Below are 25,506 nucleotides of genomic sequence, written 5' to 3'. Positions count from 1 at the left end.
AGCAGTGTGAAGCAGCTGCCTGGTCCACACAGTGCTATGTGCAAAGCAAGGCACAGACATAAGAATACCATTGCTAGAAGGTCTTGATAAGGAAAAAATAAATAGAACAAGAACTGACAAGAGAAAAATGTAAGGCAGTAAATTGATGGCTATGAGAACAGAGAATTATCAATACATTTTCATCGACATACACATATCAACTAAAAGAACTGTACTTGCATTTGTTGTCGATTATTTCCCTTGTAATGCTGTGTATGCGACATGAAATTCCATAAAAATATATAAGTATGTTACGTACATATCAAAATACTTAATAGTAACAAGAGCTTTCATCTGACATTATCACGGATAGAATTAATAATTTTACTTGTATGCTTTGCTTTGCTTAAAATATGACCAATATGACTGGCTATAACAGTAAATATGGGGGTCAAACTGCTGTTTAATCCAGACTGACAGACTGCAAGTTTAGTGATCAATCTCTCATACTTGCTTGTTTAGACTTTGTATTCAGTGTAAGCACTACTCACAAGACAATATGGCATCAACACTCAAAACAAGCATCATAATTATGACTCAGTGCCTTTGTTAGGGCTGGTTTCAAGTTTGTGTGGCTCTACGTCTATAGTAATCCAATACCAATTTTAAATCAGAGATATGAATCTTCAACACACAAGGATGCATGAATGTAAATAACCCCTATGCACACTGTCATAATCCAAACACTTACCATTGAGAGACCAAATGTGGGAAGGTAAGCTGTTCGTGGCATAGACTCTACTACTGTCATTTTCGAGGTCATCCGGATCAAGCTGGGGTAGTCCAAGAACATGACTTACACCAACAGTGGCTCCAAGGCCAGCCTGCTCAGGCGGAAGGTCAGGTACAGAGCTGAGAGAACGTGCTCGTTGCCTGCTGTCAGAACCAATCCGGCTATCTACTTGGGTCTCACTAGGATGCTGCAACATACTCACACCACTAGGCAACGAGCGCAATGTTGAAAAGCTCTGCATAGTCTCACTAGGATCTGCAGGTGACTGACCACTCGCTCCGGCACCTTGCGTGATCGTGCTTGATTTCGCGCCCATCTTCGCAACGCACTACGTACCCTTCCTATTGCTACTCTACTACTCTTGCAGCAGTAACAATGCTCTTCAACAAACGAGTGCTGTACTATACAGGGTACAAACTGATGGTTATGGCCTAAAAATAGTTGACTTTATTATGGGGTAAAGGTTAAAGAATGTGGGAGTGGGAGCTACCGTCGTCTTTAAGTGCGGCAGAGCTGGCCCCGCCGAGGCTGGACGGGCAACTGACTAGGTTTAGCTGATACTGTGTCACCAGGCTCGATAGTTTTACCCATATGTGCATATGTACATGTGCATACGCATATATTTTTGTGAGCATGATTTATATATTTTTGAACTCTAAACAGAATAATACATAAGTTACCATGCAAAATACCTATTACTATAACGTATAACGTACATACAAGATTATATTACTACACGATGACAAAATAACACTTGTTCGAGGATTCAACTCTGAGCAAACAAAATAAGTATCAGGCGTCAGGGGTATTAGGAGTTTCGAAGGCTTAAGCAGGCGTGGAAAAATACATTACTTTTCAGATTCAATTCAAACGGTAAAAAACACTTCAGAATCTTTAGATGTTCCCGATTCCGTTATCCGATTCTAGAGGTTTGTGAAAAGTGTTCACAGTGTGAACTTCACACTCCCCACCCTTCTATGGTTCGGTTCGGTTCAGCACTCCACAGATATACTTTTTCCCACTAAACCTACACTGAGAGAACATTGGTGACGTACTGACGCTGCTCATTACGTCCTGGGGCCGTACCATATAACTATTTTTCTGTACATCGGTCTATGTTATAACATAAGCCTGCGAAGCTACATGTGCTACAAGAGATTCCCGGTGGATGGCGCTGATGCAGACAGCAAAAAAGTAACATACACGTATATACTCGAGCGTCAGAGCGTCAACTATCAACCAGACATGCTATTTATTCGTAATTATTAATGTATCAAACGTACTTTCGGCCGGGGTATGAAGAAAAATCGTATACGACCCACGGCCAGTAAACTAACGACCCCGGTCTACGTGTATGAGGGCTTCGGCTTCGCCTCGGCCATCATAACCACGCAGGTCGGGATCTTCAGTTTTCTGGCCTTGGGTTGTAATATACTATTCTTATAGAGTGTACTAAAATATTACTTTTGATAAAAATAGCTTATTAAATTCTGAATTCAACAAGACAAAAAGTTTTGTTCTACCTATATGAGAACTTTGTTAAATTTTCAATTATTTTTAAAAAATTAATTTTTCATAAATAATTTTTTTATTTTTTTATTTTCATTGCATTTTGTTTCATTGCTGTTTTTAACTATGTACACCAAATTTCATTAGTTTTTATTTATTGGCTACTGAGAAATCGCTATTTTAACAAAAAGGCGTTAAAAAATTCAATTGCTTATAAATTTGTTGAAAAGTCAAATTTTGAAAAAATTAATAAACAACTTCTAATTTTTATCTTTAACAACAAAATCATGAGAAGACCGAATCGAATAAGACAATTTTATTTTTTGGTGGCCCACTTCAGGAATTTCGACACACATGCATTAATGTATAATTTATAAGCGTTATTGAATAATTTATGTGGTAAAGCGTAAACAATAAAACTGCAGCTACTTTGAATAAATAAGCATACTTTGTTTATACGTTGTAATTCTGAATGTTAACATTATTTTATTTACTTTACTTATTATCAATAATTCTAAGTTATCGGTACGTTAATTAATTATTTTTTGCTGTTGATCGAGATTTTTTTGTGTAAATACCCCGTCTGTTGCTAAAATATACCGTTTGCGCTGCTAGATTGACTAAAACATATTACAAAATAACAATTTGTTAAATGTAGCTGCAATAAATGAAATTAAGTAACACTTTGTATCCAATTTCGTACAAGCATCCTTTAATGAAAATCTTGCATACCTCTGCGGCAAGCTGGCTTTGTTTTCCTGAAACAGTCTATACTTGTTTCTATGTATATATTTTTTTTAAATATCACACGACGCATTAAAACCACTAGTTAAATGAAAATAGTGTATAATGAAAATCAAGAAAAAGTAATTGATAAAAAAACACGTTTCAAAATCAAACAAATAAATATAATAAATGTAATCAATAATGTCTTTGGTATAATAAGTACAATGTATTGCAGGCCATGCATTTGAAACTTTAATTCAATTATACTGTCAGCTGGTGACAGAAAAAATTAACCAACTTTTTACAGTCTGCCAATTATAGGGAATATATTTACAGCCCCAAGCTACAGAAAAATGTATTAAATAAGATTCTATACGCGTTAATGCGTTGTTAAACATTAATGTTAGTTTGCAAAAAAAAAAACAGCTTTTCAAAACAACTTTTTACAGTCTGCCACTTATTTAAATAAAAGACCAGACTGTTTAACATATTATAAATTTATTGGCAGACGACTACTCCAAATACTAACTTTTACATAATACTATTAATTTGCAAAAAAATAAATAGTACTAGACACAATGTTTTACAGTCTGCCAAGGATAGTGTAGAGTTGCGCAATCATAAGGTTGGAGAAATTTCACATGGCAGACGAATTTACAATGTATATATATTTTAGACGTACTGGTGGATTAGCATTTTTTTCTCAATAACTCGGAACAATTTTTTACAGCCTGCCTTTTTAATCAATGCAAATTTGTAATTAAATATGACATTTCAAATTATGGGCATACTTATTTGCAAAGTTAGATGTGTAGGCAGACGAGGTTAAACTTGTTAAAAAAACACAACAATTTTTAACAATGTATTTCAGTCTGCCAATTTTTTTTTGCAACATTTAGTTGTTAAATAGAGAAACTACAAAATGGCATACAATTTATTATGGTATTAGTGTCCATGTAAAAAAAAGAAGAAAAAATTTATTCCCCATACAGGCCTTTTACAGTATTGTAACGAATAAATCAATTTTTTCCAGTCTGCTGCTGTTTTGCAGCATTTATTAGTTAATTAATTATCTAAATATTAATTAGCAGACGTTCTTATTCATGGTACTAGTTTTTGTTATACGTATGAAATTTTTTTTTTATTTTCACAACAGTTAGCACTTACAAATTACATCGTATAAAACAGTAAAAAAAAAATTTCAATTAGAAAATATAACAAGTAAATAAATTTAATTAAGAGCTTTCATCAGATTCGCCTTCATGAGACATGTTTATGTCAATGCTGATATCGCTTTCCGCGTCACTATTATGATCAAAATCATCACTATCATCATGCAACGATTCGTTTTCCTGCAACACATTCTCGTCTTCTTCTCCTGTTAAATAAAAAAAAGAATTTACATTACATAACACTCATTATCGGCAAAAAATTTTAAAACAAACTGCATTGTCTTATGACAATTTATTTTAATAATAACATACCTTGAGAATATTCTGTTGGCAATCAAATTTCTTGGATAGTTTCTGGTGTTTCAGGGCCATCAAACCATTTAAATTCGTAATGGCCATCATCACTTAAAATCCAACCATAATTGGTTGCATCTAATGATGAAGGATCAAACTACAATAATTACGACTAACTCATGACAGAACAGACGTTGTACTAACGGAATTGGAGGGAAAACTATTTACGATAGCTACTGATGAAAGGTAGGCAACATAGGTGCTCTAGAATCGGTTCAAGATATGGCGGGCTTTTTAAAAAAGGTGCTGTTTTAAATTCATAGTAATTTTTATGAATTTATTGCTAAGGAATAAACATTTTTCATAATATGATGTTTCAAAGTTTTGGGCTTACAAAATAACTAAAAAATTGTTAACTTGATCAATTAACTGTTTAATCTGTTTAATTAACACTTGTACCATGAGTAACAACGTCTGCCTATCAATATTTTGTTAATTAATCAACTGATTAATGCTGCAAAATAGCAGCAGACTGGAAAAAATTGATTTATTCGTTACAATACTATAAGAGGCCAGTATGGGGAATAAATTTTTTTTTCATTTTTTTACATTGACACTAATATCACAATAAATCGTCTGCCATTTTGTAGTTTGTCTATTTAGTAACTAAATATTGCGAAAAAAAATTGGCAGACTGAAATACATTGTTAAAAATTGTTGTGTTTTTTTAACAAGTTGAAAACAGTTTTGCAGTGTCCTTTATGAGTTCTTGTTGTCTGCCATTCATGTTATTTAACATTTTGCATTGTTCAGTTTGTAACAAAACAAGTTTGAGACTGTAAAAAACTGTTCCGAGTTATTGGGAAAAAAATGCTAATTCACCAGTACGTCTAAAATATATATATATCGTAAATTCGTCTGCCATGTGAAATTTCTCCAACCTTATGCTTGCGCAACTCTACACTATCCTTGGCAGACTGTAAAACATTGTGTCTAGTACTATTTATTTTTTTGCAAACTAATGGTGTTATGTAAAAGTTAGTATTTGGAGTACCCAGACGGCACACATAGGACGTTACGAATTGAATTCGAACACTTCAGTAACTTGAACGTATTCGTTTAGATGTTCGAAAACTGTCCCCAAAGTATACTTAAATCATCCTTTACGAATGAGGGCTATGTCACCTTTTTCAAGGTCCAAAATAGTTCGTTAAGAGTACATTGTTCACATTGTAACTTCAAAAGTATTCTAAAAGTATTATTTACAAATAAAAATTATAGACATTATTGAAAAAAGAATAATTTGAGTAACCTCAATTTTTTTCGAAAAAACTGAGTAAGTTGGTCTCGAACCCCCGGCAGCCAAATGTTTGCGTGTGCCACAAACACGCTAATCCACTCGGCTACAATGGACTCGGTTGAAGTTGATATGACTGGCTTACATATAAGTATAAGATCACGTTATCGTTTTTTTTTTTCTGTCTTTCCCATCGTACATTTACATGAAAACAAATAAAATTATTACTGTATAAATCTGATTAATTATTCAAATAAATAAAAGACTATTTAAGTTTGAGAAGTCAGTCCTAATAAATGTTTCAATGGAATATTGAGTAGTACGTGCATAATTATAAAATTAGAGTACGATTAAATATTTGAGAATTGTCGTAAATACATAAAAAATGTAAATCGTACTGTTAATAAAAGAGGTGGAAGAAATTAGTTAACAGGAACTGGTAAATATCTCAATCAACATATGGGATATTGTATTATTAACTATTAGAATAAGCTGTCATGGCATTGTGGTATAATTTTTACTAATAAAATCATTAAAAAAAATGTGTTTTGTAAGGATTAATATTTTAATCATTAAAAGCCGAATTAAAAATGAATAATTATTACATACATATTAATCATTAAAATTTCGTCTTATCCGGTAGTATACAAATGGTATATGGGAAATAAATAGAAAACAAAATGTATGTCCTTATGTGTATAAATAATATTACTATTTTTAAAAAATAACATGATGCTAGCTAACATAGATCTATTATTTAATACAAACCTTGAAGGACATCCATAAACATATGCGACATGTAAATCTTAACTGCCAGCAGCTCTTATGGCATGGTGGTAAAGCTTTTGTCTCCTGACCCACGAATCGTGAGATCGAGACTCCATGATGAATTTTCTTTTTTTTTTAATTTTCATCACCATATGTTTTTCTTTTAATGATGTGTTTAAATAATAATAAAACAAATTTATACTTAAGTAAAGATATATTTTAAATCTTGTTAAACCCAGTAGTATATAAATGCCGTTGGAGTTCAAAAGGAATTAGGCAAGAATTCGTTTGGGCTTCTGAAATTGTTAAGTTCTGTCTAGTATATTATAGTATTAACTAATAAAGGAATAATAATTACTTAAAAATAATTATGATGATAATTATAATAATAATGCAGTAGCAAAGAACGAATGTTAGATAAGATACATCTATTATTTAATATAAACTGTAAAGGAAATCCGTAAACATATGCAACATATAACTGACTGTAATTAGCACCTCTCGTAGCATCGTAGTAATGCTTTTGCCTCTGAACCCCAAGGTCGTGGGGTCGAACCTCTGTGGCAAAGTTTGTTTTCTTCTTTTTTTTATCTTTTATGTTTATTTCGATAACACTCTAGACAGCACATAATAATTTTAAATGCTTACCAAACAGTTTCTATCAACTTAATGAATAAGATGATAACCCATTTGTGTACAACTGGATAAAACAAAATTAATGCATTAATTATATCATAAAACACTATTTAATTTCTGCTCGTAAGTTTAAACTTTTTTTTTATATCCGAACACAAAAAAAAAATAATATGTTGTGATGGAAATCAGAAAAAAAACTTTGCCACAGAGGTTTGACCCCACGACCTTGGGGTTCAGAGGCAAAAGCATTACTACCATGCTACGAGAGGTGCTAATTATAGTCAGTTATATGTTGCATATGTTTACGGATTTCCTTCGCAGTTTATATTAAATAATAGATGTATCTTATCTAACATTCGTTCTTTGCTACTGCATTATTATTATAATTATCATCATAATTATTTTTAAGTAATTATTATTCCTTTATTAGTTAATACTATGATAAACTAGACAGAAATTAATAATTTCAAAAGCCCAAACGAATTATTTCCTAATTCCTTTCGAACTCGAACGGCATTTATTTACTACTGGGTTTAACAAGATTTAAAATATATCTTTACTTAAGTATAAATTTGTTTTATTATTATTTGAACACATCATTAAAAGAAAAACATATGGTGATGAAAATTAAAAAAAAAAGAAAATTCATCATGGAGTCTCGATCTCACGATTCGTGGGTCAGGAGACAAAAGCTTTACCACCATGCCATAAGAGCTGCTAGCAGTTAAGAGTTACATGTCGCATATGTTTATGGATGTCCTTCAAGGTTTGTATTAAATAATAGATCTATATTAGCTAGCATCATGTTATTTTTTAAAAATAGTAATATTATTTATACACATAAGGACATACATTTTGTTTTCTATTTATTTCCCATATACCATTTGTATACTAGCGGATCAGACGAAATTTTAATGATAAATATGTATGTAATAATTATTCATTTTTAATTCGGCTTTTAATGATAAAAATATTTATCCTTACATAACACATTTTTTAAAAATGATTTTATTAGAAAAAATTGTACCACAATGCCATGACAGCTTATTCTAATAGTTAACAATACATCCCATATTTTAATTGAGATATTTACCAGTTTCTGTTAACTAATTTCTTCCACCTCTTTTATTAAGAGTATGATTTACATTTTTTATGCATTTACGACAATTCTTAAATATTTAATGGTACTCTAATTTTACAATTATGCACGTACTTACTCAATATTCCATTGAAATATTTATTATGACTGACTTATCAAACTTAAATAGTCTTTTATTTATTTGAATACTTAATCAGATTTGTATAGTAACAATTTTATTTGTTTTTATGTAAATGTACGATGGGAAAGACAGAAGAAAAAACGATAACGTGATCTTATACTTATGTAAGCCAGTCATATCAACTTTAACCGAGTCCATTGTAGCCGAGTGGATTAGCGTGTTTGTGGCACACGCAAAATTTGGCAGCCGGGGGTTCGAGACCAACTTACTCAGCTTTTTCGAAAAAAATTGAGGTTACTCATATTTTTTTTTTTAATTATGTCCATAATTTGTATTCGTAAATAATACTTTTAGAATACTTTTGAAGTTACAATGTGAACAATGTACTCTTAACGAACTATTTTGGACCTTGAAAAAGGTGACATAGCCCTCATTTGCAAAAGATGATTTAAGTATACTTTGGGGACAGTTTTCGAACATCTAAACGAACACTTTTAAGTATTCGATGTTAAGTCTTTTGGACTATCCGTACCGTTTGGGGTAGTCGTCTGCCAATAAATTTGTAGTTTGTTGAACAGTGTGGTCTTTCATTTAAATAAGTGGTAGACTGTAAAAAGTTGTTTTGAAAAGCTGTTTTTTTTGCAAACTAACATTAATGTTTAACAATGCATTAACGCGTACAGAATCTTATTTAATACATTTTTCTGTAGCTTGGGGCTGTAAATATATCCCCTTTAATTGGCAGACTGTGAAAAGTTGGTTAATTTTTTCTGTCACCGGCTGACAGTCTAAATTAAGGGTTTTGGAGCAAAAACAATTGCTGACAAGTTGTTAAAATTTCTGGAGGCTGAGTATACAGCTGACGATCATAAAATAACAGGTTTAATGCTCAAAAATGTCACGATGAATCATATGGATGTTCAACAGCAGAAAAATGGCACTGACTGTGGATTACTTTTACTACAATTTGTTGAAAATTTTTTTTCTGTAAGTTGATATAATAGCATAGAGTAACTTCAAAATAATATTGCCAATCGGTATTAATTTTGTTGCAGAAACCTATAACAAACTACGCACAAGTCCCTTCACTCCACCAGTGGTTTGCTGAAAGTGAAATACTGTTCAAAAGAGAAAAAATAAGAAATATACTTTTGAAGAACGCTTTTAATTATTTGCATTCATAAGATTTTATTTTTTTACATTGAAATTATAAATATGATACGTATTCATTATATTTTGATTATTTACATGCAATTTTAATTTTGTCTATTGATGAAAATAGTTTTTAATGTATTTTTTTTTTATAAAACAAAAAAAAAATATGTGTACTAAAAAATGTATTTATAAATACACTATTCTTTAACGTTCTTATTTACTTAGGTAGCTAGATAAGTTATTTATTTAATAATTTTTTCAGCGTCCTCAATATAATTTTTGATATTCAAATTCCCAGAAAATCCCGCCAACAGTATATGTCACGTGGTTGTGCGCAGTAGAATGATCTTGCACTGTGTTCCAAAACACGTCAGCTGATCCAAACAAAAATATCGATGAAGTGGAGATGTAACCACCATAGTGCATTAAACAAAGATAAGATTATATTAGGCAGTCGCGATTTTTTGGAACAAAGCCACTAACCTTTTTATACGGCCATATCATGGTTGGCACATGTACCTGGCTCTGTGCTTTTTTCATGTTTCTCATAATACTTTTTACAAGTAACAGAATACATAGCAAATATTTATATAATTGTGCGAAATGTTTCAATATGCTCGAGTGCTTGACAGTAAAAGTGAAACAGAAGACAAAAATGTTGGACTTGTAAAATCAAACAAGAATCCTGAAGCAACGCTAGTTTGGAGGTACGTAAAAAAATTTCTATTGCGGTTGTTTAACGTTTTATGGTAAATAATACTTTAGAGATCTATAAATACTGATCTTCAGAATCTTGGCAATGACAAAACAATAATTATTAGTACAGACGTGACAATTATATTTTTCTGCGTTGTTATGTATCGTGTGCTTGGTATCTTCCCAGAAATCAATATTATTCACCTAATCCTTAACATTTTAAATACTTTTTAACGCTTATACCAATTTTTCTTACATATTTGTTTCCGGTTATGACTTAAATAAGTAAATAACAAAAAAAAAAAATCAATATTACGCGTATTATATTCATGACAACAATAGTCAATTACTTAAGAGACATTTTACACTCAACTCTAAGAATTAATATATTTTTTGAAAACTAGCTCATTGGCAACATATAATTAATTTTATGTTCTATTCAGAATGCAGATGACAATTGCGCTGATGAAAAAGCAACTCAAAGTTCTCATAATATTGAAATGGAAGAAATCGCAAGAGATCTCAGGGTGAGTAAATAATTTTTTTATGTACGGATGAAAAATAATATGAATAGTAATTAATAACTTTTGCATTTTTTAGAATAAACGTAATAAAACAGTAATTTTGAATGGGATGAACTTTTTGAATAAGATTGATAAACTTAAAATATTGTTCGAGTATATTGAAGAAGATCCCTCAAAGAAATATGATGTCAGCGGTAAAGGCACCGCGATTAACGAAATTATTAACAAGATGAGTTTGAGAACGAGATACTCAGCAACGAGCAGTTCTCTAATTGAATTCGTAAATTTAATTGGAATTCATCATATTATAAAAAAAAAATGTATCGATTTAATATTTCGTTGTGCATGGCATACTTTATTAAAAGGTAAAGTGTACATATAGAAAAAAACCAATAAATATAACATGGTTTAGAAAAATATGATGAATTTTAGATTTTGCAAAAAAAGTACACCTTTTTTGAAAGAATTATCCCAGGGACAGGCAAAGCATGTTGCAGAAGAACTTTATGGAGAGGACGTAACAGGCGATCAAATAAAAATGATGCGAGTTGTTCGTGCTAGTCCAGATTACAAAAAGCGAGTAAATGAAAGTGCTGTGTACAAGGATGGAGATGAGATGAATCCAACAGAAGAAAATATATAAGGGCCAGTATGAAAACATTATTGGCGAATAAAGTTACAAAATATAATTCAAAGGCTAATAGCGTAAGTATTTATTAAACGTATGTGGGTGATTATTTACAAGCAAATGTAAATAATTATATCTTTTTAATTTCCAGAATAACAAGATTTCATCACCAGCTTATGAAGTTCATATTTCATCCCTCTTAAAACTTCTTGTCCATTGAACAAAAATAAGAAATTGAAATAAATTCTGTAGAGTATAATATTTTTAATAAATTATGTTATAAATATGTTTTTTCATCATTTATAATAAAAACGATTTCTCGAAAATATGTAAGTAAGGGATAGTTGATAATGTTGCAATTTAATCGATGTGAACTCATATGATATGCCATAATAATAAGCATGCCGTGGCTATGGGAAGCAGTCATGCCGCAACTTTTGATTGCCTAATGAAACTACACGTATGTAAACGTGCCGCAGTATTTGATCGTAACGTTCACCGTACCGCTAATTCTGAGTGCATCAAAAAGTAAAGTCTCTAAATTTGTTGCGATATTTGAGAATTACGCCTTACGCCATCACGTACCGTTAATTCTAATTGCTCATCAGAAATAATACTCAAATAATAGTACGATTCGTACGGCTATGCTTTGAGCACATCCCAAATCTTATGGCATTAAAAGGTGCATTCCAAGAGCATATGTACCTAACTGGGAGAAAAAAGTGCCGTTGTACCGTTTATATAATTAATAATGTTTATTGTCTTATCTCACAAAATAATATTAAGAAATTGTAAATATTAGAACAATGCGAAATATACGTAGAAACGTAAAATAGGTTTCTCCTGTGACTATTTGAACTTTTTATCTCTTTATCTTATTGAGAAGTTGACCTTGCTATCAGAGTATTCATCTTTGAGCGTATAATTCAAAGTACCGTAAATTCTGAATGCCTGTTAAAAATCATTACCAGACTATATTATACGTGCTGCAGTTTTTGAGCGTATACATCAAATAAATTGGCATTCCGCAGATTCTGAGTGTCTTTGTTAACTTGTCGTGATCTTTGCAGTTAAAAAACATATTTCGTTGCAAAAGAACATGTGACATAAAATGCTAATAATGAAGGCCACAAATTAAAAAAAAAAAAAAAAAAATTTAGTGCACGAGCAATTTTAATATCAGGTTCTATAAAAGAAAAAAAAAAAAAAAACGCAGCGATAGCGTTGCTGAGTATACACGAGCTTCTATTAATTTTCTTTTTCTTCTCATTATAGAGATCGACAATACCATAGGTACATCGTTCTACTGTCAATGTAAAACAGAGACCTATACGGGTAATAGGATTGAATCGATACTATTATCGATTATTTACTGAATGCTCTCTTGGACGGTATCTGATTCGGTATACAGACCAGTCATTCTATCACGCGTGGCAGCCGTGATTGGGCAGGTATTCTCAATAAGAACCAATAATATCAATGCCTCAAATCGCTGTTATGTATAATAAAAACTGATATTTCCTCAAAAGTATCGTGCCGTGTTCGGATTTTCTTTGTGAATTCTAATACAAAGATAAATTTTAACGCAGGGCTTTTAGATTTTAGATACACCTGCAAAGTCGAATAATCGAAAATGCAGTAATCTCCACAACCATTCATTTACTGGATAAAGCTTATAGGATACTGTATAGTACAGGCGTATTGAACTCTCGATAAATGCTGATATATTTCCCATAAACTCCAATAAAAATTGCTTGCTGTGTATACAGCTACATTTCTTATTTATTATATATTTGCATATCATCATAAAATCACATTGTTTTATTGTAAGGTATTTCCCGTAAACACCAATAAATCATTGATTCACTTCTCGATAGTTTGTTAAAATGATAGTACTGTTCTACAAAAATTGTTAAATTAAATAAGCATAAAAGCCAATAAAAACATGATTTAAATGACGTAACCAAATCCTACTATGACCAATAAAGGTGAGTATAATTCTTACTGGGCTTCTCCAGTAGACTCTTATAAAAGTAATAATTCAGTGCCCTGTCTTTTTTTCCAGTCGAATAAAATCCAATACAATCTATTAGTATTTAATAAATGCTGATATGTTTCCCATGAACTCCTATAAAAGTCGCTTGTTATTTATACAGCTACATTTCTTATTTATTAAATATTCGCATGTTATCATAAAATCACATTGATGAATTGTAAGGTATTTCCCATAAACACAAATAAACCTTTGATTTACTATGGATTTTAAATGAAATTACGGGTGCAAACACACATCACACTCTTATAAAATTTTTTTTTTATTGGTTTTTATCGGACTGCAGTACTAGGGAGGGCCTCAAGTTGTGTGGAAATAGGCGCTTACGTTATTTTTTTATTAATCTTACAAAATTAAACCAGCCAGTAAGCATCCCGGGTTGTATAGATATAAGTGCTTGCGTTATTATTTGATAAGTCATAAATAATTGAAGCAACTTTTCAGTGATCCGGGTTGAGTAGGTTTAGGCTTTTGCGATAGTATTTAATTAATTATATCTAATTCAAGCAGCTAGTAAGCATTCTGGGTTGTGTGGGGATAGGCACTTGCGTTTTTATTTTATTAATCAAAAATTAACAAAGGAGCCAAAGCCGCTTGCATTAAAATTTTATTGATTACAAATAATTAAAGCAGCTTGTAAGAACCCCGAGTTGTGTGGGATTAGGCGCTTGCGTTATTATTTTATATGATATGAATAATCAAACCAACCAGTAAGTGCCCCAGGTTGTGTGGGGTTAGGCGCTTGCGCTAACATTTTATAGATTATGAATAATCAAAGTGACTAGTAAGAGCTCCAGCACCCTAGATTGTGTGGAAAAAGGCGCTTGCGTAATTATTTTATTTATTATAAATAATGTAGGTGACTAAGCGCCCTAAGTTTTGTTAGGATAAGCACTCGTGTAATTTTTTTTGTTACTACAAATAATTAAAGTAGCCAGTAAGCATCCCGGGTAGGGATGGGTTGGGCGCTTGCATTATTTATTTATATATTATAAATAATCAAAGCAACCAGTAAGTGCCCCGAATTGTCAGAGGATAGGCACTTGCATTATTAATTTATTAATTTTAAATAGTTAAAGCAGCCAGTAAAAATCCCAGGTTGAATGAAAATAACAACTTGCATTATTATTTTAGTAATTATGAATAATTAAAGCAGCTAAAAAGCGCCCTGGGTTGTTTTGAGACAGGCGCTTGCGTTATTACTTTATTTATTATAAATTATGTAAGCAACCCCTAAGCGCCCCGGGAATCGAAGGAATAGTTGCTAACGTTCTTATTTTATTTACTACAAATAATTAGAGCACCCAGTAAGCGCCCTGGGTTTTGTGGGGATAGGCGCTTGCATTATTATTCTATTAATTATATTTTATTTAAGCAGCCAGTAAGCACCCTGGGTTGTGTGGGGATAGGTGCTTGCGTAATTTTAATATTTATCATAAATAATTGCAGCAGTTAGTAAGCGACTCGGGTTCAGTGAGGTTAAGCTTTTGCGTTTGTATTTAATTGATTATATATAATTTGAGCAGCCAGTAAGCGCCCTCGTTTGTGTCGAAATAGTGGCTTGAGTCATGCTTTTATTAATCATCTATAATTAAAGCAGCCAGGAAGGACCCAGGGTTGTGTGGGGATAGGCGCTGGCGTTTCAATGTATTTATTATAAACCATCAAAGAAGCCGGAGCTTCTTTCGTGAGATGATTTTATTAATCATGGATAATTAAAGCAGCCTGTAATAATCTCGAGTTGTAAGGGATTAGGAGCTTGCGTTATTATCTTATATGATATCCCAGCTAAAAATAACTCATAAGATCTTACATAAGAAAATCTTGTATCTGATCTTATATCGATTCTTATGTAAGAACTTAGTAAAGTTCTTGTAACAGACCTAAGGTAAGAACGTGAGTACGAACTTATACTTGGTTATCAACGAAGAACTTATACAAGATCTTGAGTAAGTTTTTATGTAAGTTCTTATGTAAGATCTTATGTCAAATTTTTTAATAATTAAATACTGCTTACAACAATAACTGCTATTGCGTACTTTAATTACATTAGAGCTCTCACTACATACAAGGAAAATGATTGGGAAAGAAATGAAACAATATTTTTATCTATGATTAAATAAATAATAAAAAAACTACTTTATTACGTCGTACAACATTAACTTTCTATTAGTTACAGCATTTCTTTTTATTTAACATATAAATTGTGAGCATACAATATTTTCTTTCCCTCATTTAAATACACACTACTTTAAAGTAAATACATGACTTATTTTTAACAATTAGTATCACAGTATGTGTTTTTCTGATAATTAATTATAATTAGAATTTTACACTTAGTCTACTAAATCGAATTTTTCACTAAAATTACTTATTTCATACATTACAATAATACTTACTGTACAAATAATAACTTGTTATGAAACAAAACGACGTACAGATTTTTACTCAACACGTAAGTAATCGAGTCCTACCCTCCTAATAAAGATCAGCTGTTATGTTATATTAGATATCATCTGATATGTCAGCTGACTCGTCATGTCAATATGTCATCTGTAACTCAATTGAAAACATTAAAATTAATGACAAATTGTTAAATAATGCTATTTACGGCTCTCTGTTGGGCTCATTTGATTGTACCCTGCATATGAAACATTAGAAAACATACCTGTCGAGGCTTTAAAATGTGAATTAATATTATTTAACATTTTTATAAAATCCAAGATGACATCTCAGGAGATATGTCAGCTGATGAATCAGGTGGCATGCCATCGAATTTTTTTTCAAAATCCTTAATAATAAAAAACAGCACTTTTAAGCCTTGATAGGTATATATGTTTTCGATTTATTATGCAGGTGGTAACACCGACTGAGCCCAGTAGAGAACCGTGAATTGCATTATTTAACAGTTTGTTATTAATTTAAATGTTTTTAAGTAGGATAAGATGACATATTGACATACTGTATAAGGCGAGTGGGACAATCCCCAAAAAAAGTCGCTTTAAAGAAAGTTTATGTGACCACGCAACGCTAATTGCTAATTCGAGTCATTTTTTTTTATTTCAAAGTTGCTCAATTAACACAAATCTAGTTATATTTTTCTCGAAAAAATGGTGCGACCAAATTTAAAATTTAACTCAAGTGAAAAACCGAGATAACGAATTTTCGTTTCTTTCACACACAACCTGCTGTTACTCCGGAAATTTTCAATATTCCTTTTTTAAACTTTCATTAGTCATTTCTGAGAACAGGAGTTGAATTGAAAATTAATTCAAGAGTCTCCACAAATTTTATTAATCATGCACCAAATTGTAAAAGTAATGCCGCTAGATTTCTTTATTCTCGACGTATTTCCGCAAAAGTGAAGTGATAAAGTTTTGAAATTCATACAATTGACAATTTTACATTTAGAAATGATATATAAATAAGTTTTCTACAAAGTTTTAGCCTTCCACGTTGTGAATGAAAAAAAAAATGCATGTTTGAAGTTCACTTGTGCGTATTGGCAAATGTGCTCAACGTGCGCTATTTAGTCTGTCAAGTGCATGAACAAGCTAGATAGTGTATTATTATCTTAAGGAAATGTTGATGAAGATATTCCATTGCAACTTGTGCTAATATAATCTTCTTACATCATAAATATTCGTGCGTAGCAAATCAAAGTGACATATAACTTTTAAAATATCAATAACTTGGCGTTTTTTGTGCGTCTCACCACTCGCGCTACTTTGGCTGGCTGTCACTTATTGTTTTTTCTTGTCTGCTGCTTTACATGATAAATGAGAAAACAGCTGCACTGTCTAATTTTCAGCACGCAAGTACAATGAGTCAGTAATATTGAGATTTTTTGTTGATCTATATCTGTGTAAGTTCTGGTAAGTCTACTTTATTTGATATTTATATTAAGTAATGTGTTATATCTAACTTAAAATGCTGCAATGTATATAATTGTAATATCTTGTGGTCAAACATTAATAAAATGAGCAGTTGATTTTATTGTAAAAAGGTCTTTATTTTAATGCAAATTTGTGTTCCTGCAATAATATTTTATGTATTTATTTATGTGTTTATTTTCTTGAATGTATTCTTATGAATAAGTATTAAAGTAAACGAAAAACCTCAATACAATGCAGCTGTTTTCTAGAACATCGTATGAAACAGTTGACAAGAAAAAACAGTAAGTCACAGCTATGTATGTTAATAAATTCTACATGAAATATTTTTTTTTAACTATATTTATAAATGAAAAATGTTATTTGTTGTGATATATATAGAGATCTTATTCCGTGCAATTAAAACCACAAATAAATGCATAAAATGCCTAACTTTCATATTACCTAATTCGGATATTATGTATGAATGAGCTTTATAAAATAAGAATAACAATCACTATGTTAGTTGTTTTTTTTAGGCTTGTATTATGATTATGTCATGAAAAAAGTAAGTACTACACCATCTCAAAAGGCAGATTATTTGGAACAAGCAGTAGACATTGTTAGACACAAAATCCGGTCATTACGAGCAGCTGAAAAGGCACCATTTAAAATAGGTCCAAACCCGCGCAGAAAGCTTAGATATAATGCTAAGTAACTGTTCATTTATGTTTTTTTCTATTATTTTTATATAGATAGTTAGATTATTTTATCATTCCTTTAAGATCTGTCGTGCAAATTTTTTTTGTGTCGATTTTTTCTATCTAATGATCGATCTCAAACAGTTGCGTTAAAATTTAACTTTAGATCTTTCTCGTGCACAGAGAGAACTAGTCAAAAATATAGTTTTTAAGTTTAACGTAAGTTACATAAATAAAGAGAGTATTAAGATTATTATATTCAGATTATTAACATCTTCAATGTTACATTTTGGCTTGATCTTTACTTTGGCTTTACTAGGTTTTTAGCGTTTGCGTATAGAAAGTTATAACAAATTAACAAATAATCACCCTAATTCCCAATAAAAATCAATGCTGAATCAATGCTGAATCAACGTTGATTTTAGTGATACATCAACGCTGAACCAACGTTGAATCAACGTTGATTCCATGAATGATGGAACACTGAAATCAGTCGTAATTTACATTGTTGATTCAACAATGATTCAACGTTGAATGAACACTGATTCAACATTGAATCAGCGTTGAATCAGTGTTAATTTAAACGTTAATTTAATAATAAAAAAATATGATGCGTATTCAATACAGTTTAACATCAAATAACTGAACTCCCCTGTTTTGGTGTTACCATACGGACAGTACCTCCATTAACGTCAATATATCTGCCCCAAATGTTACTATACTACTTTGTAATTTTTTAAAATATAATTTAAACGTTTTGATTGACGCTAAATCAACGCTGATTCAACGTTGAATCAGTGTTGAATCAACAATGTAAATTACGACTGATTTCATTGTTCCGTCATTCATGGAATCAACGTTGATTCAACGTTGGTTCAGCGTTGATTCAACGCTAAAATCAATGTTGATTCAGCATTGATTCAGCACTGAAGTTTTTGATAGGGTTGACATAATTGAATCTGTCGTGATCTAAAATTTGTATGCTATAATCTTTGTAGATCTAACGTATCATAAATAATAAAAATTATTCAAGAAAAATATTAAAGTATAATCATGTGATTACGAATGTTATATCTTATTAAAATTTGTAACATAACTATGCAATCAAAATGACAATAAAAATCTATTAATTGAACTTAAAAGAAAAATTATTGATTTGTAATTTACCAACGCGTTTTTCGTTACGATATGTATATATAACTCATAAAAATAATAATAACAACATATATTTAAACAGAAAAATAACAAAATTAATGATAAAACAGTAATAATTTCAAACTACATATATTTTACAAAAATCGCGCGACTTATCACATGATAAATCGCGTGATAATTTGTGTGACTTTTTGCTCGATAATGTCACACAATAAATCGTGTGCTAAATCACACAATAAATTACGAAACATGTCACACGATAAATCGCGCGATTTTCGTTAGCAGGATTCTAGAACATCAACACAACTCTGCATGAATCTAGTACTCGTATACATTGTAATATTCAATTTTTATTTCGTGCCCACTTTGCTCAATTCATCTTATTTATATATATATTCATTGTATTATATTTTAAACATATTAAAGTTTAACGCAAGCCACACAAGTCAATAAATATTGTAAATCCTGTTGTTTACCATTTTAAAGGCAAGCTTTAGACACGATTAACGATAGAGAATAAATTTTTTACCATATTCTTCTCCTTATCCTAATATTGTTAGAATTTTATCATCGTTATCATTGACTGTATGTTGCATAAATAAGTGGTGATTATGAGGACCAGCTAATCATTATTAGATGAAAACTCTTTTTACAATGGATAAAATACATATATTTAAATTTGCTTAATAAAATATGATGAAATTAATACAATTTTTATAATAGAAACAAATTTTGTACAAAAACATCTAACATTATCATGTATTTAACTAGTGATCGATTGAAATTTTTAAAGATTCTAAAAATAATGGCTTTTGGTTGCCATATTTTGTGATAAAAAAATAAATTTTTCAATAAAAAGTAAAAAAATCTCTGTATCTCTACAAATAAAATAAAACGTTTTGTAAAAACAACAAAATGTTCATCACCAATTAAATTCATTCCTTTATTGCAAACAAATGATGTGTATTAAATATTAATGATAGCAGAATTATAGTTATACATTTTCTAATCAATACTTTGTGTAAGTTCCATTAGTTTGAATCACACGCTGTATTCTTCGAGGCATGGATTTGCTCAATTTTGAAAAATATTCAGGTGTTTGTAAAAAGGCTGTCCAACGTTCTTTGATCTTGTCAATTATAAGCTTTACGATTGTTATTGTTTAGACAGTCCCATCCATTTCGGGTACAAGATGCATTCTAATCTTGCCGCAAATGGCACGTCTAGGGAACAACTTTTTATTTTCTATCCATTGGTGTAAGTTGCGGCTAGTCAATAAAATATATTTTATATACTATAATTACCACTTAACTCTTCACCACTATGAAATATGACCAAAATATTTTGGATCTCGAATATCTCGATGAATCATAAGGTTTTTTAATTTTGGTAAGTGTGGCGGCTGGTTAAAATTTTGACCACCCTTCGGCCTCAGCTCTTGGTCTATTATATGTCTATGCTCCTGTCTGTTCTGTAGTCTGTACTCCTACGACCCCACTCCGTGAGTGTGCGAGAGAGAAAGACTAACTGCCCTAGTCTTTCCTCTCTCTCTACGTGAGCCTAATTGTTCTAGCTGCAAGTAAGCGATCTATTCTTTACATTTTATATGTTGATGCGTAGTAAGAACAAGCATCTATGGGACTAACTGACTGACCAAAAAACATGTGCCCAATATCCGTGTGCGGTGGTCTGGTTTACCAGATGTCCGAGCTGAACCGACTTAGGTGAATTACCGCGTTTTAGTAAGTATAGTTACCTTTACATCTCTGATATTGCAGAGAAGCAGAGGCCAAAAACATTTCGAATAAATTATTAACGGCTAAGTCAATAAAGTTTACTCGATTCTTATCGACGTGGTTAAATGGGACTATGAGTTCCTACATTACTCGTTTGTTTACTCGAAAACTTTAGGATTCGTATCCTCTAGGTTGACATTAGAATATTTTAATAACTTATATAAGTTCTGCTTTTGTATTCACTTTATTGGATGAGAACGTTTTTTTACTCCATTTTTGTTCTGATACTCCCTTTCCATATTCCAATAGTTTCTATAGTTAAATTTCTTACTGTTCGTTTTTTAACATTCGTTTTCTATTCTGTGGTTCAAGATTGGTTGTGTATGGCTGAACTTGTAACTCTTGCCATTTAAAGAAAGCGTTAAGCTGTACCTAGGTTCAATTTATACTTGAATACCTTCTGATACTTATTTTTAAATTACAACAATCGTCACAGCATGTACGAGAAGAGAAAAAAATCGAATACACTACGTGCGCTTATATTAGTTGGTGGATATGGCACAAGATTGCGTCCTTTGACGCTAAGCAGACCAAAGCCTTTGGTAGAATTTGCCAATAAACCAATGTTACTTCACCAGATTGAAGCATTAGTAAGGAAAATTCTTATTCTACACTTTATAATCAAAATTAAATTAGTTAAGCAAGGTATTAGTGGTATAATTTTTTAAAATTAATTTTTTGGTACCATTATTAATTTTACATTAATGATTATCGCTATCTGTAGTGTCCTACATTGGGTGAAGGAACAGTGGCACACATAAGTGCAGTTCTGATCGGCTGCTCCAGATTTAAATTATTTTATTGCAAATTGGTAGGTAAGTAGGTGGAGATTGATGGCCGTGGGTATTTCAACTGCATTAGTAGTATGCCATGATAACTCCAGTTATAAATTTGTATTTTTAAATTGTAAGGAATCCGGTATAAACATCAGGATAAACTCAGCACACTTCCCGTTCACGTTGTTAAGGCAGAAATGAATTATCTGATAAGTCAGAAAAATCAGTAGCAAAAGTGAATGTTGAGACTTGAACGGTCATCCATCAGAGCACCAATGATGACAAATGCTGCCTAATTTTGCTCATCAATCAAGATGTAACTGTACCACTATGTTATCATATGGTGGTTGCACTCACCATGTGCAGAAATCTGAAATAGCGCTATGTGCAGGGCAAGAAGAGTAGAGGTGATGCTAAATAACACGAATACATAGCCTATTACGCCACTACGGGCTGAAAATTTTATTACTGTTTCAATGCATTTTCGATACTTACCAATTCTCTGCAGTAAAAATCCATGCTTAAAGTATCAAAAATGCATTTCAACTGCAAAAAATAATTAACAAACTTTATAGTACATAAGAGGCTTTGTACTTGTGTTATCCAGCATCGCCTTTTCTTGCCGTTCAGGTGGCGCTGATTTATAGTTGCACGCAGCGAATACCGACAGTTCGATAAAAGATAGCCAGCTTAGACAATAGTGAAAAAGTAATCTTAAATTTGGTAGAAAAAGCTGTCAACTCAGGTTTAGCTTAAAAAAACAGTTAACTTGGATTTGGGTCAAAGAAGCAGTTAAGGACGTTCAGGAGTATCATTCTAAGGGGTGAGGAAGGGGGAGTCCCCCTGCCCGCGCAGCTTGCCCCCCTTTACCGTACACCCTCTCTTACACCCAACAACTCAATATTTGACTTACGCTTGACGTTGGCATTGTTTAAAATGCACTATAACATACCTCAAAATTTTGCTCACTTTATTATTTAACAATAATTAACCCATAGGGTGGATTTTTTGTCAACATTTTTAAATTTATAAAAAATTTTTGTCCTTGTTAATGTCAAAATTTGGGTTACGTCCAGTAAGAGCCTACATCACATGGCTTTCGTATTAGTTCTACGTATCCTATAATACCTGAAAACTGAATATCACTGTGATCTCTGCATTTTACTATCACCCCAACCTCTTTAATTCAGAAGTAATTTTTTTTTCATGAATTTTTGTGGTGGAAACAATCATACTTTCATTGTAGGTATACCCATCTAAAAGAACAGAGACTTTCCAGTCATCCAGTATTCCAAAAAATTAATTCTGTATTGTATTAGTCCACTGCAATCAGAGGAGAGAGATAAAACGTTAAAAAAATATGACTATGTTGTATCCGAACGTACGTATACTAATATATGAATGTATGCTTCCAAAAGTATAGAATTTTTGTGTATATTTAATTACTTTTGTACATTATCCCGACATCCTTGTTTATGACTCTGTGCGTAAGTACGTTAGATATTTAAGTAAATAAAGTAGATAATCAACATTTAAATGTATTCGAAAATTGAGTCGATTTCCTAGAAAATATAGCGATTTTCACACCGATAGGACGATCAAGGAAGTTAAGGCTCGTACCTAAATACCGTGGACAGTTTTAGGGGGAGGGGGGTTTGGTTGAATCATACGGATGTTTACGCTGGGGGTGGAGGGTCAGGCAATAAGTTAATGTGTGACAACTATTTTTTATTCTCAAATATTAGCTTTAAAATTATTTACCTAATAGTTGACGTACAAAAATTTTGTATTTCACTTAGTCACTTGTTTTAAAATCCCACTATGATTTTTGTTGATTATAAGGCATTCTTCGACAACATTGCTAAATATGCTTATACTTATACTCATTATGACTAACATTGCTTCATTTGCTGTTACGCTTCGTTTTGAAAATTGTCCTCGTAAGATAATAAAAACTTAAAATATTTCAATTTTAACAGTCATTAATCAAAAGATATATTTAAAATATTTATTTTGAAAATATAAAAAAAAAGTAAGTCAACGTAACTTTAGGGAAGAGGGGATTAATTCTAATTAACACAAAGTTTACCTGGGGGAAGGAAGTGGTCGAAAAATTGAAAAAATTGTCCACGGCATTTAGGTGTGATATCCCATGTCATATACTTAGTATTTATTACTTTGAAACACAGTTTCGTTTTTAAATAAAAAAAGCAAAAGCTAAGCGATCTCGAACCATTGAGCGGTACATCTGCTTCTGCAATCCCGTGATATATAACTTGCTTCTTTTAAAACAAGCTACCGTCGCAAAACTCAAACTACGCGTGCAATCTCCAACAATCTCATAAAGCGCTCATCTTACAACATCAATTCTCAGTGGTACATCCGAGAATGTGAATAATTAACAATTTTGATGTTTTTTACTGCGTATGTACACAAGAAATATCATACACAATTTCGACAGCAACTTGTACTTAATGTAAAATCCGAGAGATCAGTAGTTTTAACCATAAATCACTGCATAATTATTGCAACACGAGTGTGCTCGTGTCAATCGAGAGTAGTTAGGTTAATCTTTGATTGGTCGATCGAATCCTCAACTTGACGCGTCCTCCTTAAACGCAAGAGTATAAAAACTCATCGCACATAACAATATTCGCCTTTTCTCTTTCATCAAGTGCTCCAAAGTAACTTTAAAAGTTGGAGAGTGAGTTCTGTTGCGTCTTTTAAGCGAATGTAAGACTTTCCGATCGGAAAGTTAGCAAGGCTCCCAACGTAGTTAGCTGGGGCCTATGTGAGTTGCCTAGGTGATACCAAGCTAGGATTGTAATGGAGTTCTGTGTGGGCGCTAACTGGGGCCGAGAAAGTTATCGTCTACCTAGTTTTTCTTTGTACTCATCGAAAGATCCGAGAGTGGAGGGGTATACGTATATATATATATATATATATATATATATATATATATATATATATATATATATATATATACACATATATATATATATTTGGGGACAGACATATTAAGTATTAAATACGAAGATTTACTCAAGTTTTATTATATTAATAAATTACTACGGGTAACAAAGAATAGCGTTTATTGTTGTTAAATATAAAAAGAGTTCGTGAATATATAAAATTTTGAAGTATGGAATAATCAATAAAGTGGGATTATTTAATACTAAGAGTGATTTGCAAATAAATTATGCTAATGAATGTCATTACGAATTAGACTTATATGCGTCGCCTACATTAATTATTAAATGTTATTTTTAAATCCCTCTTTATTTTTCTAACCCTGTCCTTTATAGGTTAATTGGGATGCCAAAATCGGCCTCACGTAATCCCCCATTACACTGCGCCATCTACATGTATGTATTTGCCCTGGTTGGACCTACATAGGTAACTGGGTAACCAATGTAGGCCCAACATGAAGCCCTCTTAACCTTTCTGATCGGGTTAGTTCGGTGATTAAGCTACGTGTTAGAAACGTGCATTTCAAGCAAATGTAAGACTTAGTTCGGTGACTAAGCTACATGAGAAAGGGTTGAGCAAACCAGATCACTGTAGACTTGCCTAAAAAGTGAATCAAGGAGGAACAAGAAAGAAAGGACCATCGACTTGGGTTCCGACGGTAAAAACAGCAGCCTAATTATTGTCATCGCCACGAGTGCTCTCGTGTAGGGTTAGGATCATCGTTGCGGTCAACCCAGTAAGATCTTACGACTGCGTGCTCGCAAGCATCGGCTAACCAACGACGAT

The 25,506-nt window shown here is 31.8% G+C and overlaps 2 protein-coding genes and 1 long non-coding RNA gene across 7 annotated transcripts in view; 1 reads left to right on the top strand and 2 right to left on the bottom strand.

Moving 5' to 3' along the window:
• LOC106641894 (E3 ubiquitin-protein ligase ZNRF1) overlaps nt 1-1,600 on the bottom strand; it is a 147,475-nt gene extending 145,875 nt beyond the window's left edge. For 2 of the 3 annotated variants that reach the window (XM_089590899.1, XM_089590896.1), the window contains exon 1: nt 731-1,600. In XM_089590899.1, coding sequence (XP_089447025.1) covers nt 731-1,088 — 358 coding nt within the window. In that variant the 5' untranslated portion in view covers nt 1,089-1,600. The remainder of the gene's footprint in view (nt 1-730) is intronic. The other variant, XM_089590898.1, reaches the window with a different exon arrangement.
• A 2,631-nt stretch (nt 1,601-4,231) lies between these two features.
• Nucleotides 4,232-4,651, bottom strand: LOC149374781 (uncharacterized). Its single transcript, XR_016292997.1, has 2 exons — nt 4,492-4,651; nt 4,232-4,385 (listed from the first exon to the last, which is right to left on the bottom strand). It is a non-coding gene; the product is annotated as an uncharacterized LOC149374781 (long non-coding RNA).
• A 16,174-nt stretch (nt 4,652-20,825) lies between these two features.
• Nucleotides 20,826-25,506, top strand: part of Gmppb (GDP-mannose pyrophosphorylase B) — a 176,084-nt gene continuing 171,403 nt past the window's right edge. For 2 of the 3 annotated variants that reach the window (XM_089591082.1, XM_089591081.1), the window contains exon 1: nt 20,974-21,564. In XM_089591082.1, coding sequence (XP_089447208.1) covers nt 21,412-21,564 — 153 coding nt within the window. In that variant the 5' untranslated portion in view covers nt 20,974-21,411. Of the gene's footprint in view, nt 20,921-20,973; nt 21,565-25,506 lie in introns of those variants that run through there. The other variant, XM_089591083.1, reaches the window with a different exon arrangement.

Source organism: Copidosoma floridanum, unplaced genomic scaffold (genome assembly GCF_036245765.1).
Source record: "Copidosoma floridanum isolate Cflo_tuat_1 unplaced genomic scaffold, Cflo_Japanese_pri ptg000013l, whole genome shotgun sequence".
NCBI classification, from domain to species: domain Eukaryota; kingdom Metazoa; phylum Arthropoda; class Insecta; order Hymenoptera; family Encyrtidae; genus Copidosoma; species Copidosoma floridanum.
This window is presented reverse-complemented; position numbering and strand designations above follow the sequence as displayed.